Genomic DNA, 16,138 nt, shown 5'->3' with positions numbered 1-16,138 from the left:
TGTCAAGGCCATACAATCACTCGCTTCCCCCCTCACGCTTACTCTGCCTCACTCTGCCTGTGTGCCTCACCCAGTACTGTACATAGTGAAGGCATTTTGTAAATATTTTCATGTAGGTGTAAGTTGTAAATTTTCTTGTAAGTGTAAGGACTATATAGTGAAGTCAGGTTGTAAATACCTTCTTGTAAGTGCCAGGACTGTACATAATGAAGTCAGGTTGTACCTATCTTCAAGTAATTGTAAGATAATGAATTCACAGTGAGAAAGACATGGAAATTGTGATAGATGCTGAAGTAGTAAGTAATCAGAAAAGTGTACTGAACATTGCTATACCTTCCCAGCATAAATAACTGAGTATACCTTACATAGAAAACGGCTTTCTCCCACGTACATGGTGAGAGTGAGAGCAGTTATACCTGTATACGAGTATGCTGGACTCAATAAAACCCATTTTTGAGCCTCACTGAGCATTTTAACGGCAAAATTCGTTGTTTCCACATCAAAATCTATCATTTTAGCAAAACAAAAAAAAAAAGGTCGAAAAATGGCCGGCACTGGAGTGACCCATAGGGCTAAAAATAGCTGGCATGAGGTAGGTTAAGATCATACCCAAGGCACATCCCGAAAGTCAGTATAATAAAATTAACCTGTATTAACACAGGAAAAATCAACTAACATTACTAATACTGTGCCAGGAATCGAACCCGGAATTCCATGATGAAAACCAGGCAGTTTTTCTCTGTGCCATGATTAGCAAAAAGTTACCCAAGCTTGCCGCATAATTGTAACCAAATTACCCTCGTCCCCTCCTGTGGGCCTGAAAGGGAAGAGACAACTCTCTGGCACTTTGGCAAGTAGAAGCTTTTAGTCATAGTCAAAGCACTTCCGGCAAGGAAGTATAGTGAAATTACCTTGTATTTACACAGGAAAAATCAGCTAACATATCACCTGGGTTCGATTCCGGCACAGTACGGTAATATGTTCGATAACTTTTGCTGTGTTACAGACTATTTTCATCATACTGACTTGCCAGATGTGTTTTGGGTATGACTAAACGCTTCTACTTACCCCAGCGCCAGGGACATGACTCATCCCTTTCAGGCCCACACTTGAGGGCGGGGATATCTTGGTTACAAGTATGTGATAAGGTGAGACAACTTTTATCTGGTCGTGGTATAGTGGAAAGCGGCCTGGCTTTCAACTGAGAATCTACCTATCTATCTATAAAGAGACAGATAGCCAGACATCTTAATCCCGGGAAGGAGACCACACACAAATCGCCTTCATATCGCCCTGACCCCTGCCATTTCGCTGCCTTTCCCCTGGCCTACACCTCCTTCTCTCATATACTCGTACATCTCTACTCCATTTCTCCATCTCATCCTCGGTCTCCGCCTTCTTCTCTCCCCCCCTCCATCTCACTTACTATAGAACAGGAAGTTTACAAACGTTGCAGTCTCTCATTAGGGCCTCTCCAACTGAGAGTCCCGGGTTCGATTTCCGGCACAGTATTGGCAATATGTTTGTTAAATTTTCCTGTATTAATACAGGTTTATTTCATCATGTGAACATATTTATTGGATCCATCCCTGTGTGGTCCCTTTTGTCATGTAAATCCACTCTTTCTTCGGAAGGTTTTAACCCTTAAGCCGTGGAAGGCTTTCCTCGGCAGAATCAAATCAAGTGCCATCAGGCAGAATAAACCCCTGTGCGGGGCAAACGTGGAAAAAGGCAAAAGAGTAATGGTACTAATCATTTCAAACAAAGGACGTCTTTATTTTGCCCTTGCTATTCCCGATGATATGTTCAGTTTAGAATAAACTTTTCGAACTACAGGGATTAGATACAACTTTTATTAACCCCTTTTACTGATAGAGAGTTCTCCTATGCTAATAATAATAATAATAATAATAATAATAATAACAGTAATAGTATGGTAGCAAAAAGAAAAAAATCAAAAACATTATCATCATTATGTGTCAAACATAAACATACTTGTATCTAAGAACACCGAACCTTGTTAAAGGCTCTCTCTCTTGATCTTGGTTAAAGGCTAGATCAAGAGAGAGAACAGGTCAACTCACTTCGGCCTCAAAATGAGACAGCCTGGCGCATGACGTCACGCGTCTGTTTCCCGCTGGGTTCAGCTGGACAGACGGACTCAGTCGTATGCTGACATTCCCCGACTCAAGATCTCCCCAAGTGACACACACTCCTGTTTTGGGGGAGTCATTCTACATCAATCAATTTTGAGACAATATGGCTAGTTGTGTGGTTAGAGGATGCACTTCTAGTCAGAGAAAGAAGGATACTCTTATTAAATATCATGGATTCCCTAAAAATGAAGAATTCCGAAGTAAATGGAGAAAGACAGACAGACAGAGAGCTAAAAGATGTGGTGGACTGTGGTAAAGTATGGTGCAAGGTGTAGGTAGGGAAGGAGTAGGTGTGGAGGTCAAGTGAGGATTAAGGTGCGGGACATAAACTGCGAAAGAGAGAGAGAGAGAGAGAGAGAGAGAGAGAGAGAGAGAGAGAGAGAGACAGACAGACAGACAGACAGACAGACAAAGAGAGAGAGACAGACAGACAGACAGACAGACAGACAGACAGACAGACAAAGAGAGAGAGAGAGAGAGAGAGACAGACAGACAGACAGACAGACAGACAAAGAGAGAGAGAGAGAGAGAGAGAGAGAGAGAGAGAGAGAGAGACTGTATGTGTGCTATGTGTGTGTGTGTGTGTGTGTGACATAGAGAGAGAGAGAGAGAGAGAGAGAGTGTGTGTGTGTGTGTGTGTGTGTGTGTGTGAGAGAGAGAGAGAGAGAGAGAGAGAGAGAGAGAGAGAGAGAGAGAGAGAGAGAGAAAGAACATAAGAACACATAGGACATAAGAAGAGAGGATAACTGCAGTAGGCCGGTTGGCCCATGCTAGGCAGCTCCTAGAAGAGTAACTGAACTACTAGAATGAGATAAGGATAGCAAAGAAGAAGGCTCTCCCCCGCCCTCCAAACCCTCCAACCGAAGCCGGCAGGAAAAAGTCAGAAAGGATACCACGCAGTATAGAAAAACTGGCGTGGACATTTTATAGGAGGGTGTGACAGGAGAATAGAGACTAACATAGTGTAACATGAAAAGGAAAAATTATGAATTAGTATTGGTTATAAGATTTTTTTTCTATACCCAACCCTTATTGGTCAAATGCTTATTTAGCCTATGCTTGAAACTCTCAATGGAAGAGGCAGCAATTACTTTACTAGGTAGCTTATTCCATTCGTCTTCTACTCTATTACCAAACCAACTTCTACCTATTGCCTTACTGAAACGGAATTTTTCTGGTTTGAAACCATTACTTCTAGTTCTATCCTGTATGCTCACTTTAAGTACCTTGCTAATATCTCCCTTATTTATGCCCTTCATACACTTAAACACCTCAATTAAGTCTCTCCTTACTCTACGCCTCTCTAGCGAATGCAGACTTAGTCTTTTCAGTCTGTCTTCATATGACAGGTTCCGAACGTCACGTATCATTTTTGTCATTCTTCTCTGTACATTTTCTAACTAGTTAGCCTGATATCCATTCTATAGTATGAACACCAAAACTGAACTGCGTAGTTTAAATGTGGCCTTATTAATGCTAGATAAAGTTGCAGTATTACTTTTGATGACCTGTTGCTCACGCTTCTCGAAATAAATCCTAAAACCTTATTTGTTTTATTTCTCGCATTAATACATTGTTGCCTTGGTTTAAGGTCGTTACTAACCATAACTCCTAGATCCCTCTAGCATTCCGATTCGCTAATTTCTTTGTTATCTAAGGTGTATTGTCTCCAATGGTCTTGCCTACGTTAAGTACTTTACATTTTTCAACGTTAAATTCCATTTGCCAAGTTTTAGATCATTTGGACAATGTATCGAGGTCTTTTTGTAAGTTATGGCAATCGTCAGTCGAGTTAATGATACGCCCATTTTTGTATCGTCGGCAAATTTGTTGATGCTGCTAGTGACTCCTAAGTTTAGGTCATTTATATATATAATAAATAAGAAGGGACCGAGTACTGAACCCTGTGGTAAACCGTTAGTTACTAATCCCCAATCCGACTTAGTTCCATTTATTAATACTCTCTGCTTTAGTCCTTTCAGCCAGGATTCTATCCATTTTAAGATATCGCCGTCTATACCGTGTGCTCGAACCTTTCTAACTAACCTTTCGTGTGGGACCCTGTCAAAAGCTTTACTAAAGTCCAGATAAATAACATCGTAAGCTTTAACGCTATCTACTGCCTCATAGATCTCCGGGTAGAATGACAACAAGTTTGTGAGGCACGATCGTCCTTGCCTGAATCCGTTTTGACTTTTATAAGATTAAATCTTTCTAAGTGTTCTGTAATCTTATTTGCCAAAACTGACTCTAACATTTTTCCTACTATTGACGTTAGACTTATCGGACGATAATTCGACGCAGCTGATTTATCACCCTTTTTAAAGATGGGCACTACGTTTGCGGTCTTCCATGCCTCTGGAACTTCTCCTGAAACTAAAGAGTCATTAAATAACGTTAAAAGTGGCTGACATAATTCTTCTTTGGTTTCTTTTATAATTTTTGCATATATATAGTCCGGACCTGGGGATTTTTGAAGTTTTAACTTACTAATTTCTTTCAATACGTCCTCCTTAATAATGGTTATTTTACTAAGAATATTTTCCGTATTATTATCGCCAATATTTGCTGCTGGAGGGACCAGGTCTAGATTTTCCTTGGTGAATACTGATATGGAATAATTATTTAGGATGGAGCACATTTCTTTATCTTCACTGGTAATGTCACCTGATTCTGTTCTGAATGGTCCTAGCTTATCTTTATTTTTCGTACGGTACATTTGATAAAAACCCTTGGGGTTTTCTTTCGATTCACTAGCAGACCTTAATTTCATAACTTCTCTTTGCTTTTCGTATCTCCCTCTTTACCTTTCTATTTAAAATCGCGTACCGGTTACGTAAGTGTTCCTCTCCACGTTTTATTTTTCTATATACGAGTATTTCTTTCCTTTGGCCTATGAGAGATTTTAATCTGTTGTTTAACCATCTTGGTTCTGAATTATTTGTTCTAAACGGTTTTGAAGGGATATATCTATCTTGGCCTCCGCGTATTATATTTACTAACTCGTTATATTTCTCACTGGTCGAACGTCTGCTTGGTACATGACCTGAGTTAATACTCGTCACCTGGACTACGTACACTCCCATCTATGACCTCACCTTCCCCAGATGCCTGGTGCACATTCCCACTTGTTTCCTGCCTCTTACCTATGACCTGGGGTTCCCCACTGACCTGACACTCCCTAAAATAGCTATTCTCCCTACGGAATACCGTTCTAAAATAAGCTCTTAATCCATCGAAATCTCCTAGACGAAAATTAGGAACGGTGGAGGTATTTTCAGTGGAACAGACATCCCAAATAAATTTGAACATAATTTCTTCATGATTGCTGTTACCAAGACGTCCACCAACCTCTATATCACTAATGACATTTTCTTTATTAGCTAAAACCAAATCTAGTATATTATTACCTATGGTGGGCTCCCTGATATATTGATAAAGGAAATTATCCTGTACTACCTCTAAAAAATCCTCTGACTCTGCATCCCCTGTCTGATTTCTCCAATCTATCCTTGGCAAATTAAGGTCCCCTACAATTATTACTAAGCTGAACTGTGATGCTTTCCTAATTTCCTCCAAAAGGGATTTACTCTCTGCCGTACTTAATTTTGGAGATCTGTAAATTGCTTCTAAGACTAATTTCTCCCTGATGTTACTAATTTCAACCCAGACACTTTGTGTTCCAATTTACTTTAATGTCTGCTTTATTGTAACAGTTTAATGAATCCTTTACATAAATAGTTACCCCGCCCCCCTTTCTTCCCAGACGGTTTGACAAAATTATTATAGCCCTTTATCTGATATTCTGCCAAAAATTCTCGAATGTCTGTAGTCATCCAAGTTTCACTAATAACGACAATGTCTATTTTCTCTGTACAAATTAAAGCCTTCAGTTCATCCATTTTATTACGTAAAATCCCGCTGTTTGCGTAGTACACTTTCAGATTATTACGAGTAGTTATACCTCTACTTTGGGATTTACTGTTTTTTTATTTCATTACTAACTGGGAAACTCTTTACTTTACTAATATAACAATTTTTTGTACTATCACTTATCGCCCTTCTATCGCTTATCGCCCTTCTATCATCGCTTGTTCTGTCCTCTATCATCGCCTGCTTAATTTGAGGTGCCTGAGTGGATGTATCTACACTAATGGTTAAACTTTTGTTCTTACTTTTGCAAGTCTTGATGCATCTATCCAAACATGGTAATAATGATTCTGAGTGCAGTTGCTATAACTTCCTGTACGTCTACTTCTCAACCTCGAAGAAAAACCTCTAACTCCCTATCTATCATTCCAGCTAAAACAGTAACTCCCTGCCTGCTAAGATGAGTCCCATCCCAACTATACAAGGTACTCCGTCCATAAAACTGGTCCCAGCTGTCTATGAAAGGTATTGCATTATCTTTGCAATACCTTTCAAGGCAGCAATTAAAACCTATTGCCCTGCTCAACCATTCCCTTCCAACTCGCCTTCTGGGCAGAACACCGAGCACTACAGGGGTTCCTCCCCTCTCCCTAACCTTCTCTAACATCAATTTGTACCTCTGCCACAGTACCTCACTCTTACGCCTACTAATATCATTGCCTCCTACACTGAGGCACACAGTGCGTTTGGCACCACTATCCTTCATGATATTTGAAATTTTCTCTATCACATTAGCCACCCTGGCCCCTGGAACACACGTTTAGTGAGTGGAGTATACATGGCACTGTTAAGATATCTCACCTGGGAGTCTCCAACAACGGCAACATTTTTCTTACCTTTCTTGTTCTGATTATACTTACCTGTATGGAAAGTTCTCTCACCGTCCTTCTCCTCTACTTCCCTCTCTGCCAACCCTTCACATTCGTCCTGTAGTGCATCAAAGGCATTAGTGGTCTTAATTTCCGCACGCTTCTTAAGAGTGAACTTCGTTGCACCCTTGTGAACAAGTGTCCAACCTTCAGCCATTTTCTCTCTCTCCTCCAACAATTCCCTCATTTGTGACTTTTCCTGCCTAAAAATTTGTACCTCCCGCTTCAGTTCGAGAAGTTTCTCCTTAAATTCAAAGTAGTCCTTTTCAGTACCTGCAGTGGGGACACAACTCTCTGCCGAGGAAGCCATCATGCACAAATTCACACAAGGTAGCACAGCACTATCACGGGTCACTACAACACAGTGGCACAACACTATCACGGATCACTAGCACAACATCAAAGGTCACTACAACACACTAGCACAACACTATCACAGGTCACTACCACGTCTGAGCAGATTGATCTCACGAGAGAGAGAGAGAGAGAGAGAGAGAGAGAGAGAGAGAGAGAGTGTGTAATTCACCAGGTCGGTCAGGATCACTTGATGGTCGTGATCGTCAGCTTTTACCCTCCCGGAAGGGAGCTGAGAGCTCATATAGTCCGATCTAAGGGCAAGGCTGTGACCTTCACACACGCACACACCCGTCCCCTTGCTCAAGGGGGACAGTAACCACCCACTTCGTCAGTGAAACTTTTCGCAACCTGAGCGAGGCGCGAACTCCCGTCCACCAGTTGGCAAGCGAGAACGTTACCACTGCACCAGCGAGCGTGTGTGTGTGTGTGTGTGTGTGTGTGTGTGTGTGTGTGTGTGTGTGTTATTTGTTCGGTCTCGCATGTTTTTCAGAATTCGAGTCCTAAACAGGAACCTAATACCATGTAGAAGTGAAAAAAGAAAGTACTCTATATTAACTTAGTAAATTATCTGAAGTAAACTGCAAAGGTACATGTGTAAATATCCCACTGTGTGTGTGTGTGTGTGTGTGTGTGTGTGTGTGGAACTACAGACATATAGTAACATGAAAATGTATAAATATATACCTTTAAAAGAGAGAGAAGTATAGTTTCCCATTTTTACTGCTGTTTTCTCTGTAATGGTAACCCTCTTTTCTCCTCCATGCAGCCGCGTGACGTCACAGATCTGCGCACTAGGAGGAAATGATTTGACCTGTTCTCTCTCTTGATCTTGGTTAAAGGATTAAGATTCTCGTCCATCGTTGTTGACTTTATTTTTGTTAGTCTGTATCGCCAAGTTATTACACCATTCTGAACGATATTACAGTTTAGCTTTTCTTAACTCTTTACCTTTATTTAAACCATTCCGTACGAAGATGTCCTTTTCCTTTATCTTGGTATCCCGAGACGGTTTCAAAGGGCCACAGATGAAAAAGTTTGAACAGGCTCAATCACCTCCTTCACTACTGTACTTTCTTATTTTATTCTACCTGTCGGCAATAGGTTTTATTAAACCTAAGTTTCACTCACGAATTCAAGAGTTAAAGTCAATCTTCGCCTGCCCCATCCTTGAGTTGTCTGGTTTGTTTCAAGCCCTAACTGCCATGGTAACATTAGGATATTGTTACGTCCCCGTCCCACACTGCCGCAGGCTTCAACAGCAGTAGTTCAGAGTAGAAAGGACGTTGCCCAGTGAGTTGTTCTTCCTAGAGGCAGCCTTTCGGTATGCAACAAGACCAGCTGAGGCGTTGTAAATAAACTCTGGCTTCTTAAGTTCACTGACTTTATTTTCCAAATAATTACACTTAATGCTCTCCAACTTCATAAGTACCGAAGATATACAAACTGCACTGACTCTTCACTGTTTGCCAAAAACATTTCACTATTTTCACAAGTACCGAAAATATTCAAAAGTGCACTGACTCTTCACTGTTTGCCAGCAACATTCACTATTTTCAAAAGTACCGAAAATATACATACTTCACTGACACTGCACTGACACCACACTATACTCAAACTGAACTGAAACTTACTGAAACTGCTCTAGTCTCTTCCCCATCCTTATATAAGCTTCCTATATTCTAGAGTGTTCTACACTTCACAGTTCTAATGTCTTCCCGAGAGAGCAGCGATTACAACAGTTACCAACTCGGAGACATCCAAAACTTGCCAGAGTTTTTTACACTGCATAACACTAAATTATTTAGCATACAAACTTAAATTAAATTACACAATTTAAGAATCACATTAATAAAACGTTATAGAGATAAAAAAGCACAAAAATTAATGCATAACTTAAAAAATAACTATGCTCACAAACAGCAGGCTAACTGGCAACTCTGACTCGTACCGAAACTAAGAGAAACATAGATAAACATCCGGACTGCCTAACTACCAAATCCTGCTTCTTAACAATATATTATTGAAGCTGAAACCACACCATTTTATTCGGATGAGAACTTTTCTTGCAGTCCAAAGGTTTATCGAGACAGTTTTCAACTCTTTGACTACTAGAATTACCCTTAATTAAAGTTGTCTTGTATTAGCTTAAGTAAAATAATGCGTACATAGAAGGTGAAAAGTACGCCCATGACTCTACCATGCTCCTTCCCATCCGATGACATCATTTTTACATAATTCTTAACGTCTTCGATACGAACATTTCTTTCTCTCTCTTTTTTTTTTTTTTTTTTAAATAAATTCTGACTACCATCCCATAAACAAGGCATATGGGCGTGTGCACTAAAATGCTTGCGAAACCCAGCTTTAAACATGCGTACTAAAAGACCTTTACTATTTAAGTGCAGTGCTGCTCGCAAAGCCTAGCTAACCTTCGTGGAAGTAGCGAAATTGGATCACAGAAATATCTTTTTTTTTTCTTTTCACTCTTCATCAGTCATGACTCCAAAACAAAAAGGCGTACACGAGCGTGTTGTGCACCAAAATGTTTGTTAACAATCGGGGATGTTTCTTATTCATACTTAGGGCAGCATTCGAGCTACAGTACGCGAGTTACAGCTTAAAAGCAATCTCTAGCACCCGGGACATCTTCCCAGAATGTGTAATTCACGGCTTCGTGTTGCCCCATTCCACTTAAGCACTTCACGTATACTGTATCAGTAATTGTAGTATCAATTATCACACAATTAAAAGTTGTTTTATAGTATAGCTAATGTATATATATATTTTTTTGTTTATACATGTCCGACTCTGGGCGAAGGCTTTAGGGCCTATATCTCGGGGGCAGTAGCCTATCCCAAGGCCCAGTAGTCCTCCTACATCTCCACATGTCACCACTTCGGCGCTAACACCCACCATCCATATTGAATACATGCTAGGGCTGTCTCATACAGGACTGGTGTACTGGTAATAGCGGGGGTACTTTTATGACATGTCGGCAGGTCATCTGGCAGATCAGGAAAGTCTGTTTATATGAAATTCAAATCCTTAAACTGTTCCCTGCCCCAGCCTGGATTCGAACCTGGGTCCTTCAGGACTGCAGGCCGCCTCTCTACCGATTCAGCCACCGCCTCCCCCAAAAGAATCAAACTAAAGTACAAAATTTTATTCTAAAACAGCTGTTAAGATGTAAGGATGGAAAACTTGCAGAAACAGAGATGGGAAGAAAACTTAGAAACAAGAGAACCTTTGGGATGAGAGGTGATTCAGTGTTCTGTACCCATTACTACATTCCACACTACTCCCACAAAGTTTGTAGCTGGAGGTAATACCGAGAACTGAAACAGACCCTTGTCTGTCTAAATGCAGTATAATGTTTAGTCAACTGTTCTAAGGGCACCTGCCAATAAAATTTGCATAAATCAATCTTTGGATAATATTAACATCCTCACAGTTTATCAAGAATGTTGTCAGGATCATCATGGGCTCTGAATCGAACTTAGTTACGCTGTTAAGCTTGCGGAAATCTAAACAAATGCTATGAGAATTACCTGGCTTTTTAACCACTGCCCTAGATGCAGAGAGATGTGAAGTTGACTGTTCAGTGATGATCATTTTTATCACAGACTCAGTTTCAGTATTAACTGCTCTCCTTAAGGCACGCGAGTTCTTTTAACCCCTTAGTTCCCAGGGTTCCTGTGCGAGGGATTTTGCTGGAAGGGTGATAGGCGTACCGTCCTCGGCCTGTCAGCTCATAGTCGCGAAGCTCATAGGTCCCTACACCGAGGTTCCCTTCTTTATTAACTTTTGAAAATGCCCAGTTCTGTCCCATTCTGGGGACACGGGGCGCAGTGGGGTCATGGTTTGACTTTAACAATCTACTGTATTCATGTTGCAAAACTGTCCTGTGTTCAGTTCGGTTGTTTGTTAATGATAAAACTGAGAGAACGTCTCTAAACTAAAGCAATATATCTTTTGCCTCTTCTTCTTGGTCCGCGGAAGTGTTAGAGTTGATGAGTACCTGGTTTCACAAGTTACTTGCTTTTATTTGTTGGTAACATCAGTGGCGGGCCTCTGACATCTGAGTCCTCCTCGATGACTGCAGCAGCACTTATTACTTCTAACCCAGCAACATTGTCCTTGCGGCCTACATGCGGCTTCATGATGTTCGTATAGAATATTTTTTTCTTACCCTGCATGTTTGCCAAGTAATCCACTGGTCCCTTCACTTCCAGAATCTCATTAGTTCCTTTTCACTGCAACAAAAGGTTATAATGCGCTGTGGACAGCAGGACTAACACCTTATCACCTCTTGAGCTTCTTGTCCCTAGCCTTACGATCGAAGTAATGTTTGTTTCTGCAGCTTTTCCCAGTTGTTCACGAGCCTACCAGCATGTCTCCTCCAATTTTTCTCTCGGATCACACACTTATTGAGTGGTTTCAACCTCCTCTTCCGTCCCTGTCCTAGAGCTCACGTGAAATGATTGATGGGCCTCCAACTGTCCTGCCGTACAACAACTCAAAAGGAATGAATCCTAAAATGATTTGGGGAGTTTCGCGGTAAGCAAAGAGAACCGCTGGCAGAGATTTATCCCTTACCTTAGGGTGCTCAGCACACCTTTTTGAACACTGCCTTCAGGGTACCATTGAACCACTCCACTAGTCTGATTCCCATTGCATGATAGGGCGTTGTTGATAGCTGCTGGATGGATAATAGTCTCCTCACCTCTTCCATCATTTCTTAAATGAATTGGAAGCCTCAGTCTGTGACGATCTCCTGCGGCACAGATACACTAAAAAAATAATAAATAATAATAATAATAATAATAATAATATTCCAGCGCTTCAGCTACTCTCTTTCTATGAACGGAAGGGCAAGGACAACAGGATTTTTGTGGTGTAATGAACAAACGATTTAGTATACCGATTAAACGGACGGTGATCGTTAACGCGGAAGCGGTGACGTGTGGAAATATACTCGTAGAGTGTAGGAGGATTACTGGGCCTTGGGAACGGAATGTGGAACCTATGCCCAGATTCGGACACACACACACACACACACACACACACACACACACACACACACACACAGTAGGACTAACACCTTGTCACCTCTTGAGCTTCTTGTCCCTAGCCTTACGATCAAAGTAATGTTTGTTTCTGCAGCTTTTCCCAGTTGTTCACGAGCCTACCAGCAGTGGTAACGTTCTCGCTTGCCATCTGGTAGACGGGAGTTCGCGCCTCGCTCAGGTTGTGAAAAGTTTCACTGACGAAGTGGGTGGTCACTGTCCCCCTTGAGCAAGGGGACGGGTGTGTGAGTGTGTGAAGGTCACAGCCTTGCCCTTAGATCGGACTATATGAGCTCTCAGCTCCCTTCCGGGAGGGTAAAAGCTGATGATCACGACCATCAAGTGATCCTGACCGACCCGGTGAATTACACACACACACACACACACACACACACACACACACACACACACGTCCAGTCTTCACAACCACTCCTTCAGGACCTGGGACCCCCCTCCTAATCTGAATGAAATCGTATCAAATTATCAAAAATAAAGTTTTAAAATGCGTCGTCATAGTGAAGAGATTAATATTATATCCCATTACAACATACTGTTTCCTTGCAGGTTTGTGGAGGCGTACGAGGCAGCTGGAGCAGAGATGTGGGGCCTTACCACTCAGAACGAACCTCTCAGTGGCTTCGACGACGTGAGTAAGAAATAGGTTTACATTTTCTAATAGCTAAGAGCATGCAAGGTAACAAATCACCTATCAAGTGTAAATCATAGTTTCCTTATTGATCTTGGATAGGTCTGAGCTTCTCTTCTTGCTTCTTTTGATCTAAGTTTAATCACTAGACGAATCATTGAGGCTTGGGATTACTTTTTAAAGTTGGTTGAAAGCACGTGAAATGTTAACAGATGATTTTTTCTTTGTATTATGAGAAGGATTGTACTGAATCTCAGCTCTCTTGTGTGTGGATCAACCTGGTAATTACTGAACTCACTATTAAAACGAGCCAGTTTTGATGGTGTGAGGAAGGTTTCTTATTAGATTTTCAGTGTACGGGAGCATATGAGGTATCAAGAGTACAAATGTGTTTGTGTGAACATGAGGTAATGAGAATGATGTTTATTGGGCCCCATTACTTATAGTGAACTTCGGAGCTTGAACAACTTGAGTAATAATTTTTATTTTATTTTTGTGTCGTTATTTGTGAGCTGAAAAATTGTTACATCGTTATGATTATGTTAAAAATTATTTGGAAAGTTGGGCGATAAAGTTTGTATTTTAATTGTTTAGATGAATCGGAGGTTTTGCGTAAAACGGATACCTGGTAACTGATGAAAAAAGGGGTTAATATTTTATTCGTGGACTCACACTATTTTTTAATAATGTTTTCTTATATATTTTGGTGTGATGTGAAAGGTTTTGACATTCATTTAAATTGCCAATTACTACATTTGATCACATGCTATATTCTTTCCCAGCGATATTAATAGCCCGAAAAGTGGGAAGGGCGTTGAAAATCTGGGCAAATTTGGGATCAAATCACGGCGTACTAATATAAATGTCCCATTTACATATGCAAGAATATCCATTTCACAATCCGATCCAGGCTTTGGTAAAACTTGTTACGATGTTGAATATCTTATTGCCTAAAAAAAATTCGAAAAACCCAAATCCTCCGGTCCTAAGCTTGGCATTCTTTGGTGCTGTCCAGGGCATTCTGGGGCCGTAACCAGGGCGTTCTTAGGTCATAGCCTGGGTATTGTTAGCTCCTAAACTAAGCATTTTTTTCGCCCTAACCTGAGCATTCTTCGACCCCAACAAAGCATTTTTCGATCCTAATTTGGGCATTTGTAGGTCCTAACCTTGACAGTGTTCAAAGAGTCATTTAACACATTACTCAAACCAGATCTAACGGGATGTAACTTAATCGAGAAAGCCACTACCTTGGGTCCAAACCTTGGCATCTTGCAGCCCTAAATTCGGCATTATTTAGTTCTAATTTGAGCATTTTAGCTGTCGTCAGAGGATTTTAATAAATTCAGGATACGTTTTATATGACTGAAAGGGTTATTTACAGCATAACGTTAATTATTAACCCCCTCACTACAGAAGGTATTTTCAAAGGTGAATTATATCATTTTGAGGCAGCAACAGTAAATAATTAATCATGCCATTGAATTTAAGGGGTTAAAGAACAGTGTACAGTCAATACGCATAAAATCTTATCCTCCTTTTCTTATCGATACATTTGAGCAAGGTCGACAGTAAATATGAAAAGACCCGGATTCAGTTTCAACATCAAGTGCCAGGTTGTCTAAGCCATCTTTTTATTATACTGATTGCAATGGGGTATCCATAGCTTGACGAAAATCTTTGCTTTCTTTATTCCCCTAAGGACAGTCAAAATGAGGCAAGCTACAGGATCTTATGGAGTGTACGGCGAAATATTGAAATGCGAAGAAGAGATAGTGATGGAATAACTCTGGATGTGAAGCTTGGGTTGGGAGGAAGGTGGAGTTCCAGAGGGCTGGAAGTCAAATATAATAGTTCCCTTCCATGAAGGAAAAGGGTAAAGATGGATATATAGTAATCATAGGGGAAATTATCTTCTCAGCTTGATTTTAAAGATATGTTGTACAATACTTGGTGACACAGGGGAATAATCAAGGAATTAGTTGATGAGGGATAAGAGGACTTTGGAAAGGAGAGAGGATGTGTTCTGATATTCGTTCTAAGATTTTCCGTGAGGAAATGCGACAATGACAAAGGGAAAAAGTTGCATTCTGTATTCATTGATTTGGAAAAAGCATATGGCGAAGACGATTAACAATGAATGTAGAAGATGCTGAAAATATATGGATTATATGGGCACTTGCTGAATGCCGTCAAGAGCATTATGACGGCGCACAGGCTACAAAGTATCTGGAAAGTGAATTGTGAGTTCTTCATTTGAATGTTAGACTGAAACGAGGAAGTGATATGTCTCCATGGATATTCTCTCTCTCTCCTCTCTCTCTCTCTCTCTCTCTCTCTCTCTCTCTCTCTCTCTCTATATATATATATATCATATATATATATATATATATATATATATATATATATATATATATATGTATTCTTGTAAGCAATCGAGGTTGAATGCAACTGCTTTTTCTGCATTATTTACTTTCTGTTCAGTGCTTTCGATGCCTCAGGCTAAGCAACGTTGATTTTCATTTAGACTTCTGAGTAGTTGTCCAAATGCTAGTGTAGCGTACTTGGTGACGTTTCGTTCCCTCCTGGGAACATCTCCAGACCAATCTGATGAAGGGTGAAGGGGGACCTCATTATACAGGGGACTAGCAGGGATACCCGGCGTTGTCGGGCCAAAAAGACGAACACACCAATCCTGTTTGTTCTAGTTCATTCTTTCTTTCTATTCCAAACAGACCATGTACCTCTTATGCTTTTGAAGAGGGATTATAAGAGGTCCAATAGCTTTCTATTTCAACTTTCGCAGACTAACGCACAGTATTTGTGCGCACTTGTTTACTATTACCGGTGAGCTCAAATGACCTCCGACTGGTGACAAATGATGTCAGAGGTCAACCTCACATAACCTACGTCCAAACTGGAGGTCATGTGAGTCTCCTTGTCAAAAACTGGGCTGCTGGGTCCAGTAGTTCAAGCGTGTATTATCAGTGACCTCAAATGATCTTCAACCAGTGACCTCAAATGACCACGGAGGTTAACCTCACATAGCCTATTTTCGAACTGGGGGTCGTGTGAGTCTCCATGCCAAAGATTGGGCTGCAGGGGTATCCGGCGTTG

The 16,138-nt window shown here is 40.8% G+C and overlaps 1 protein-coding gene across 1 annotated transcript in view; it reads left to right on the top strand.

The window, feature by feature from the left end:
* LOC145401993 (putative glucosylceramidase 4) overlaps positions 1-16,138 on the top strand; it is a 175,090-nt gene that overhangs the window by 115,895 nt on the left and 43,057 nt on the right. Inside the window, exon 7 of the mRNA XM_080274093.1 lies at positions 12,943-13,024. Within this exon, the coding sequence (XP_080130219.1) occupies positions 12,943-13,024 (82 nt within the window). The remainder of the gene's footprint in view (positions 1-12,942; positions 13,025-16,138) is intronic.

This window comes from Coenobita brevimanus, chromosome 57 (genome assembly GCF_032717465.1).
Source record: "Coenobita brevimanus isolate Jiangsu-jjx chromosome 57, ASM3271746v2, whole genome shotgun sequence".
Lineage (NCBI taxonomy): Eukaryota > Metazoa > Arthropoda > Malacostraca > Decapoda > Coenobitidae > Coenobita > Coenobita brevimanus.
The sequence above is the reverse complement of the archived record's forward strand: the minus strand, read 5'-3'. Positions and strand labels throughout refer to the sequence as shown.